Source organism: Populus euphratica, unplaced genomic scaffold (assembly GCF_000495115.2).
Source record: "Populus euphratica unplaced genomic scaffold, PopEup_1.0 scaffold1640.1, whole genome shotgun sequence".
Taxonomy (NCBI): domain Eukaryota; kingdom Viridiplantae; phylum Streptophyta; class Magnoliopsida; order Malpighiales; family Salicaceae; genus Populus; species Populus euphratica.
Window position 1 is genome coordinate 31,360 of NW_011501470.1, and position 10,520 is coordinate 41,879.

Here is a 10,520-nt window from a genome sequence, read left to right on the forward strand (position 1 = left end):
CAAAAAATCCTTAAAACGGCAATAGCTGCAAAAGTTGGCATCATCAGATGAGCGTTTAAGGTGTGGCCTTTATTCAGCTTTTGCTAAAGAAGCTCGGAGCTGCTTCAGCAATATTCAATGCCATGACGACCTTTGTTTCTATTCCACAGCATCAGATGAGCGTTTAAGGTGTGGCCTTTTTTCAGCTTTTGCTAGAGAAGCTCGGAGCCGCTACAGCAATATTCAATGCCATGACTACCTTTGTTTTTATTCCACAACACAGCACAGCACGCTGTCATTTTTTCATAAGCCCAACTGGGCTCCTTGCTATAGATTCCTTCGGTTGACAATTGAGCCGCATGTGGTCCGTTCCTAAACGCAATATTGTGGTTCCAAATATTGACTTTCCACCCCAATTCCTTCCTCATTTCTCATTCAAAAAATTATTTCCAAGATATTGCGTCAACTTCATATTCTTGAACCCATTTTCTTGTGCTTTACACCCACTACAATTGGCTTCAAGCTTCTCTATAAAGTCACATGTGGAATTTTTTTGATAAAGAGGAGAGAAACCAATAATTTCCTCTCAGTTGGTCAAAAATATATTTTATTCCTGAACTAGAAAATAAAATCTTAGTTAATGAAGTGACATATTAGATAGGTGGTTGGAAAAAAAAAACCCAAGACAATGCAAGTGTTATTAGAAAAAAAGATTATGGTTATTAACTCAATTGAGTTTAATAAACTCAACTAATTTAATAATATTATTAGGAAAAAAATATCAATAACAAATAAAAAGAAAAAAAATCAACAATGATGTATTGCCAAAGAATTGTAAAAACAAAATAATTCCCAACCAGCTAAAATAATTAGAGATAAAATTAAAAAAATAAATTCAACATAAAAAAGGATCAAAAAGAAAAAAATAGAATTGAAAAGAATAAGGACTAAACTTGACAAAAAAATAAAATTAAAATGTGAGGGATAAAATTAAAAAAATTATTCAATTAAAAAAAAGATAAAAAAATAACAAACCAACATAATGAAAATCAAACTTAATATAAAAATCAAATAAAAAATAAAAAAATAAATTTAATAAAGAATTCAAAATCAAATATATTGTAAATAAGATGGAACTCAATTGCCTCTCATCTAGATACACGCTATGCACTATAATAATGGGAACAGTAAGATACACCTAATGCCTTCTTAGAAGGCAGTGTTCAAAGGTTGGACGATATACCACCTAGAAGACATAGGTGACTCTCATTTATTGGCAAATACATTGCATGTAACAATTATTTTTTTATTTAAATTATATTTTATACATGTTAAAAAATTCAATTACCTTTACCTCACATAAAAATAATAATTAAAAAAACAAAATGAAATGACTTGTAAGCAAAGCCAAGAAAGTGTAATTTGAAGGGGCAAAAATCTTCAAGTGGATAGAAAAAAGAAAAAAAGAATACGAACAACTAGAAATTAAAAATATATATATAAGAATATGCGAAGATGTCCCTTTACGAAAGCTACAGCAATTCGACTCTCGTGTTCCTCCTCTAAGCTCCAGCCGCTACAACCTTTTCTTTTCTTTTCTTTTTTCTTTTTTTTTTCAAGTTAGCGAATTATTAAAGTCGTTGTGGAGGGTGACGACATGTTTTGGTCGGTTTATGAAGCAACAAACAATATCCCTTCTCAGACACATGGCTGCAAGGAACCATCCTCTTGGAACATCAAGGGGTTAGCTGTTCACGGCCTGTCAGTGCCTTATCAGATTTTTCAAAAAGAATTAGATTCGTCCGAGCCTTCTTTATTAAATCACATATATATAGATTAGAGTCGTTCACTTAATTCAACCCCTGCCCATATTCTTTCATATCTTATAATCTCTGTAGCTTGGCATGTTGGACGGTGCGGACGGTTCCTTAAGAAATTAACCATGAGAAATAGCTCGCATAGCTTTCTATACACCAATTTGACTATATCCAATCTTATCCATTAATTAATTACCTTCACGAGGAATACGATTTATATTGCAATCACTCGGCTTCCAAGAAGGATCTTGATAAATCTTGACAGGTATAAGATTAGATTTTAGGTTTATTTATTAAAAATTATTAATTTAAGTATTATAAATTTCAAATCCACTTGAAACTTATTTAATTGCTGACCTCAATATTTTAAAGAATTAATTAAGATGCATATGACGACAACAATTTCACTCTAAGATAAAATTCTAATGATCTTGACACAACTTAAAAATATAAGTATTTATGGGTTTAATGTGAAATTTGTTATGAATTAAATTATATATAAAAAATAAATATTTATGAACAATATAGATATCATTTCAAAATAAATAGTTCAGATAAAATTAAACTTTTGATTGATTCAGGCACTTGAGATCCTATTAATAAGAAGATGTTCTATCTAGATCCCATTAACTTTCATTTATAGAAATAATCTTATAAAGATCGTATTGATTCTTATAAAAAAAAAAAGATTAACTTAGACCATTTTAACCAGCATATAACATTTTTATAGCAATTGAGGTTAATATATCCAAACATCTATAATAATAGTTATTATAAATAAAATGAAAACATGCACAAAACTTATACATGATACTACTAGCAAAAATACCTAATGGTTATGGCTAAAACAAGTATAAAAAACCCTACAAGTTGGCATAAAATATCCTATATATCTCTACATGATTTTATTTTATTGTTATTTATTTATCTTTTAAAAAGAACTAAATTCACAATGAAAAAAAAAAAAATTTACAAAATATCTCATCATCTATCCACACACGATTTCTTCTTTTACTTAGTTTTACAAATTCAAATTTTGCAATCAATGTTTAAATTCTTTTATTACGCCAAATCAATGTGAGAAATACGTTCTTAAAATTATTTGAGGAGAAACTTAGATGGGTTAACAAACAAATGGATCGGGGAATTCCTTTATTGTTAAAAAAAATAGTTTTTTATATTTTTATTTTGGTAATAGTTGATGTATTTTATCATCTTTGTCTTCTTTGTTAACGATACAATAAAGTGATTTTCTCTATTATTATATAATTTTAAAACTATGACATTAAATTTCAGGTGAACAATGAATGGACTTGTTGCTCATCATACCCTTTATAGAGTTGTTGAAGAAAAAAAGTCGAGTTCTTGCTTTTTCCATATTGCACCAACTTTGTAATAGTCGCACCAGAGACCCCGTCAATGGAGCTAAATATTTAGTCCTTGATCCAGTGATGGGGTCTACAGTTTACATGCCACGCATGCTGCTCTCTCTTTCCTCGAAAATACAGAAAATAAAAAAATAAAAAAATCAGCTACCTAACGGGGAGGCCAAGAGAGTCACCAACTAGTATTCCACGTTATTTCCCCCTTCTTCCCCGAGATTCAATATTAGGAGATAGGAAAAGCCCATGTTCCAGCCGTCAACTTCTACTCCACTCCACAATTTGACCTCGATAAATAGATTATATTTAATAATATTTTTTAAAAAATATATTAAAATAATTTTTTATTTTATTTTTTACATTATACATCAAAATAACTTATTAAAATAATTTTTTTTATTTTTTTTACATTTTTACATCAAAATAACTTAAAAACATATATAAAGAACTTAATTTGAAACAAAAAAAAAATATAAACAATTTTAAATTCTTTTTAAAAGCATTTTTAAAATAAAAAAAGATAGTCTTAAATTCAATCTATTTACCCCCCGCCGCCAGCGCACCTCTAGTTCCAGCAGTTTTGACGATAACCTAACAGCGTTGAAAAAACTAACCAATTGACAAGTGACAAACCCTTGGAATAGGAATTAAGTCTTCCAAAATAAAAAAAGTTGAAAATTATTTTTTGGACTACGCAGCAACAAAGGTAGCTTTCCAAAGTCAGACACCAGTGGATTGTAATTAAAAAATATACCATGGATTAATTTCACCTAATCATGTTAAGAGGTGTTTATAAGTACTAATATATTGAAATAATATTTTTAATACTGGTATATTAAAATAATTTAAAACTAAAAAAATTTAAAAAAGTTATTTTTTTAAAATACAACCACGAATAAACCCTAAGATATGCACGAAATTGAAAATGAAAACACAAAGGTATCTGTCCCCGATTCGTAGCCGCCAGTTGATTTATCAACCACAATGTTGTTATTACATGGACTTGTCCTGTGCCCATGACCATTAAGGTAGAAGCCACAGACCCCCCTAGCAAAATCTAGACATTCAGACAATACATCCAGCTTACCGCATTGCGAAATTAATCCTTGACCAGACACGTCGTCACTGACGTTGAAAAGTGCAACCTCCGTAGGGTGCATTCAACTAAGTATAACGTCCATGGATGATGATGGATCCCACTTAAATTAACAGCTTTAGCCGACGATACCACAAATCCTAGTCGTGGTCCTCGACACTTCAACACCACTGCAGCTTGTTCTCTCTTGTCCAAGTCCACCAGTATTTATCTCCTAGTACGGCGCGTTTGGACTTATATTAACGATTATTTTACAATTCTTTTTGTTGAAAAATAGATTAAAATAATATTACTATTTTTATTTTCTTAAACATTATTTTAATATTAGTATGTTAAAGCAATAAAAAAATGAAAATAATTTTAAATAAAAAATTTAAATTTTTATGAAATGCCGTTGTGGTTGGTGAGAAATTTGAACAGAAGGTAACAGATATCCTGTGGCCAGCAAAGGAATCTAGGGTGAAAATGATGATGCCATACAAAGCGTCATCGGTCAGTCGTCTCTATCTCTCTCTTATCAGACTTTAGCGGCAACTGGCAATGACCTCACATCAAATTACCAGCACATATTTTTTTTATATATATATAATATGTTTAGATTTTTTTAATATATGAGTATAAAAAATAATATTTTAAAAATAAAAAAATAATATTTTTTAAATAAAAAATCAACCATTAACACAATTAATTTTTAATAAGAAATCAATTGAGTTTTGTTCAACTATTTCAAAAATAAACTAAATTCATATCAATTGAATGCATTCAAAATAAATAATTTTTTTAATATTAAAAAATTAAAATCAAAATCAAAATATAAAAATCCTTTATCTGCTCCTTTGAACACTTTTTTATTTTTTTATATTCAATATTAATCTAATAATACATGTGGGTTAAGAGTTAGTTATCCTATTTTCAGCAGATACAAGAGATTCACGCAGCTAGTAGTGTAAGAAAATCCAAAAATCTGACAAGCTTAATGATAAAATCTAAATAACACATGGTCTTAGGACACATTTAAAAAGAAATCCATGTAATAATCAGTCAGAAACATCGTAATAATACTAAAGAATAGTAGCTGTCCTTTATGGATACTTACCGGTGGCATTCACTCCGAGGAATAGAAATCAGAAATCTAATCCTGACGTGGTGGAGCCCTGTCAGTTTTATCTTCAAAACTGGCAATCCGGGCGTGTCTCTATAAAAAGCCTCATTTCTTGCTTCTTTCTCAAAGACCAAATCTCTGTATCCACACCAGCTCCCCTGTCCACTTCTCCGCGCGAATTTCCTATTTTTTCCTTTCTTAGCCAGGTTAATTCTCTCTCTCAGTCTTAACAACTGTTTACATAAACTTCTGGCTCCAGTTTTCTTGGCTTCGATCTGTCAGCATTAGTATCCATCATAGTTTTTCTTTTGTTTAATCCTGATGATGTTTTATTGCCTGTCTTCTTTCTCATTCTAAGTTGTGGTATCCTGTTATAATTTATTAACGTAAGGTAATGATAACCTGTTTTCGTCACCCCATTTTCACTCTCTGCATGTCCTGTTTATTGCCATCTCTCCGTTCTTCTGTGAGTTTACTCTAGGATTTGAATTCTTTGGTTTGCTTTTAATTCATGCTCTGTATTTATCATCTTCTAGCTATTGACCTTGATCTTTAAGCTTCTCCTTTGTGGGTTTTCGGCAATTAACGATGTATATTTAGATCTCTGTTCATACTGCCTAAATATATCTCCTGTTTGTTAATTTTTCTTTTCTTTCATGACTGAATGATTGGTTACTGTGATTCTGTAGAAATCAGGGGTCCGGTGTAGATTTTTATTTTCAAATCAAACCTGCTTGTTTCGAGTGTGGTGTTTGCATTGAGAAGCTTGGTTTTAGGTGCTGATTATTATCATCTTTTATTCACTATAATAGCTCATATTCGGTAATTTTTTAATGAACTAATGTTCTTTTCATGCGATCCAGGTAATTAATTATCAACTTCAATAACAGTTGAAGTCGCAGCAGGCTGAGGCTTCCTAAGTTTTATGGTTCCTGAGTCTTGACAGGTATGTAAAAATATAGATATGCTTGTACTTGGATTTCGAACTTTTGATTCCATGGATGAATGTTGTGTTTTAAGTGTTTTTTCTCCTCTTCATCCGCAGGGATTTGGGAAATGTTTGGGAGAAGAGACTATTTTTAAGGCTTACAAAAAACTCCACATAAAACATCTGAAAGAAACTGCTACAAGAGAAGAACTTTTTGTATGGAATCAAACTGGGCAAGACACAGGAAACCCTTGGCATTTACCGCTCAAGTGATTCGATCTGCAGCTTCTTCCATGCTCTTTTCTCTTAAAATCCCTATAGGGGATAGTTAATGTGAATTTATTTAATCAAGTACTAATTCATTGTTTCCAAGGTTCTGCTAGATTCTAGGGAGATATAATAAACTACATGAATCATCTACATCTCCGTTCAATTATAGAAAATGTCTGGTTTTACGAGTAAGAAGAGATTCTTAGACACAAGCATGTCTTTCTCCACTTTGATTACCCATGAAAATCATCAAGTCTATTCAAAAAGCAACCTTCTAGTAGCTTCCGGGGGTTCTGATGATATTGATAGCTCCATTCTACCTGGATTGCCTGATGATGTGGCAAAGTATTGCCTTGCACTTGTTCCTCGCCGCTACCTCCCAGCTATGGGTGCTGTTTGCAAGAAATGGAGGTCGTTTCTTAAAACCAAAGAGTTCATCACAGTGCGAAAATTAGCTGGCTTGCTTGAAGAATGGCTTTTTGTACTAACTATGGATTCTGAAGGAAAAGAAAGCCACTGGGTGGTTTTGGATCGTTTGGGACTCAAACGTCAGCTTCTTCCACCTATGCCTGGTTCTACAAAGGCTGGGTTTGGAGTAGTTGTTCTAAACGGAAAGCTTCTTGTCATGGCTGGCTATTCAGTGATTGAAGGGACTGGCACTGCCTCAGCAGATGTTTACGAATATGATTGTTACCTCAACAGGTTTGTTTTCTGTCAAGCATGGGAATCTCTCTCTACCTCTTGGAATTATTGTCAGATTGATTTGGATTTTTTTCTCTGAAACTGACATCTCGGCCTAGTGGATTGTTCCAGTTTGCTAGCTAGGAGGCAAAATCTTTTTGTTTGATATTTCTGAAATCTTAGTTGGGTGGGTTTATGAAATGTTTGGCTCACAAGGAAGTCTAAATGAAGCCTATAGTCATTTCTGTAACCTTGTGAACTGGGACCCTCCACACGCACACGGGCACACAGATATGTAAACAGGGTCGTAATTTTATTGATTGTTTGGAGAAGCTGCCTGTTCAAATCAAACATGAAACTTGTACAATTTACCGAGCCTTTTTCATGTGCTTGAAAATGAGATACGTCACCTTTATCTGGCTGTTCTAATTAAAGTAACTGTAGAAGTGGGACGCACCAAAGAAGTTGATATAATTCATGTCAGGGTTAAGGGCCAGTCACATATTAAATTTATTTCCGAGCACTGTTACAGCAACGATTTCGTTTGAGGCCACCTCTGCAGACTTCAGTCTGAGATTTGCACTGTAAATGTAGGCAGGCCCTGGGCGGATGGCATGTACCTGGTCCCAGAATACTAGTTGGGCCAAATGGTCCGTTATCTCCTTTTGCGGTGCTTTGTCTGTCTGTGCTCTGATTTTTATAATGCATTACCTTTCTATAGTTGGAACTCTCCATTGAAACATTTTTCTTGTAATTGCAGTTGGAGCAAATTGTCAAGCATGAATGTTGCTCGGTATGATTTTGCCTGTGCAGAGGTTAATGGTAAGGTTTATGCTGCTGGGGGGTATGGAACAGATAGAAATAGTCTCTCCAGTGTTGAGATGTATGATCCTGAGACTGGCAGATGGACCCTGATAGAAAGTCTTCGCGGCCCAAGATGGGGTTGCTTTGCCTGTGGCTTTGAGGGCAAGCTTTTTGTCATGGGAGGAAGGTCAACCTTCACTATAGGCAATTCGAGGTTTGTGGAGGTGTACAATCCAGAGAAGCACACCTGGTATGAAATGAAGAATGGTCGTGTGATGGTTACTGCCCATGCTGTTCTGGGAAAGAAGCTCTTCTGTATGGAGTGGAAGAACCAGCGGAAATTATCAATATTCAATCCAGAGGACAGTTCATGGAAAACGGTAGCAGTTCCGTTGACTGGGAACTCGATCATTGATTTCCGGTTTGGAATCCTTGATGGAAAACTTCTATTATTCTCGCTGGAGGAGGAGCCAGGTTATCGTACTCTTTTGTATGATCCTAATGCTTCTCCAGGTTCCGAATGGTGCACTTCTGCGATAAAGCCATCTGCACGCTGCTTGTGCTGTGTGACCATTAAGGCATGACAGAGTGCATCGATGAGGACGGGTCTGTACTTATAACCAGACAGGCAGGGATTTGTGGTTTCTATTTCTTTTCTATATCTGCAAATACTTTTTTTTTTTTTTTCTCTTGTGAAAGTTACCGAGACGGCTGTGTTGCTCTATGCTGTCTGTGTTTTGCCATTGATGTGCCTAAGGTCGTTTAAACTCTCGAATAATCCCAGCCCCTGAGAACTCATATTGTCATTAGACGACGAATAATCCCTGAATCTTGCTGCAATTTCCAGATTTGAGATTCTGCGCTAGCTGCCAACCTCCGAGGTGGTAGTTTGTTTTCATGTATCCCTAGCTTTTCAGGTGGAAGCAGACCATAACTGAAGTTACAAGTTACCGGTAGAGCATAGAGCATAACGTGAGCTTAGGCAATGAGATTAATGGAAATTGGACGGCACCTTAGCCGTCTAAGGTTGGGTCTATGTTCAATCGATAAGGCAGCCGCTTTAGAAACACCAGCACGCCACCACGAATGTCTTTAGGTTTGGAAAACGCCTCCATGATCCGGTAGTAGATTTCAGAACGGACCAGTGTGATGATTCCAAAGTCGTGCGCTCTCACGGATGAAGCATATTTACACCACCACCAGGCAGCAGGAACATAGCCTATGAACCCTCCACAGTACACACCCAATTCAATTTTCCACCATTAGATAGATGTCTCTAATGCCTTTTTGAATGAAGCATTTAGTGAAGATGTGCATATGGAACCATCAAAGAATTTGATGATCGTTCACGACCAGCACACTTCAGTTCAGAAGTTCATTGAGCGAGTAGAAAGAGGCTCAGAGCAATTTATATAATTACTTGAAGGTGTATTTTACTCATTTCTATTGAAAAACATTGTCGTCCTATTTTGTAACTTAGAAAGTACAGTTACCGAATGCCTCGGTGTTGGACTATTTTTTTATATAAAAAATAATATTTAGTTGCTATAATTGTGTGTTTTTTTTTAATAAAGAAAAATATATGGCTTGAATTGTAGATTTATTATAATTAGATAAAAAAAAGTACTAAACAACAATACATAAATCAATTTTTTTTTTTAAAGTAATTAGAATAGCATGATAAAATTTTTTTTTTCAAAAAAAGATAAATATTATATCTCAATTTGCAATCTATTAAATACATCATAACAAAATAAGATAAAAAAATAATATAAAAAACAAGTTTTGATCAACCTGAATTAGCATGAACAATTTATAACTCTGGTGATCAAGACGAGCTACTTCGGGATATCCTGTTAAACCCATAACTCATATAATGAGATTGGAATAACACATTAAAAAAGATAAAAGAATTATATAATCTTCTTTTTTTAAAAAAAAATATGTTAACTTTTTAAATCCGTGACCTGAATCATTAGATCCGAAACACTCTATCTAAAAAGACCATGAATTTTAATTTTTAATCAATCAAATATTGAATGATGAAATTAAAAAAAATAATTTTAATTATACAAAAAAATTACGAAAAAATAGCAATTAAAAAAATGATGATTGAGATTAAAGTGCAAAATAAATTTTATATTAGATTTAATGGTAAAATTGAAAAGAAAAATCAATTTAATAAATTCAAAAAAATTAAAAGAATGAGGATCAAAATTAACATAAAAAATAAAAAAAATTGATTGAAAGGTGAAATCGAAAAGAATAATAACTTTTACAAAAAAACCAAAAAAAAATAGGATTAAATTGAAAAATATAATAACATCAATTTAGATTGAAGAATGAAATTAAAAACTAATAAACCTTTTACAAAAAGGTCAAGAATAAAATTATAAATAAAAAATAAGGATTAAATTAAAAAAATTAAATTGGAATTGAAAAATAAAATTAAAAACAAATA

General features: G+C 32.9%; 1 protein-coding gene across 4 annotated transcripts; it reads left to right on the forward strand.

Annotated features, from left to right (window-relative positions):
- Positions 1-5,391: 5,391 nt before the first annotated feature.
- On the forward strand, positions 5,392-8,833 carry LOC105117934 (F-box/kelch-repeat protein At1g67480-like). 4 transcript variants are annotated; one of them, XM_011015757.1, is made up of 5 exons: positions 5,392-5,767; positions 6,066-6,152; positions 6,240-6,322; positions 6,422-7,276; positions 8,016-8,833. In XM_011015757.1, exons 4-5 carry the CDS (start codon positions 6,747-6,749, stop codon positions 8,641-8,643), a joined length of 1,158 nt encoding a protein of 385 aa, XP_011014059.1. In that variant the 5' UTR covers positions 5,392-5,767; positions 6,066-6,152; positions 6,240-6,322; positions 6,422-6,746; the 3' UTR covers positions 8,644-8,833. The 4 variants fall into 4 exon arrangements, with proteins under 4 accessions (XP_011014059.1, XP_011014060.1, XP_011014062.1 ...); XM_011015758.1 differs by having other exon boundaries at positions 5,392-5,582; XM_011015760.1 differs by lacking the exon at positions 6,066-6,152.
- The last annotated feature ends 1,687 nt before the right edge of the window (positions 8,834-10,520 follow it).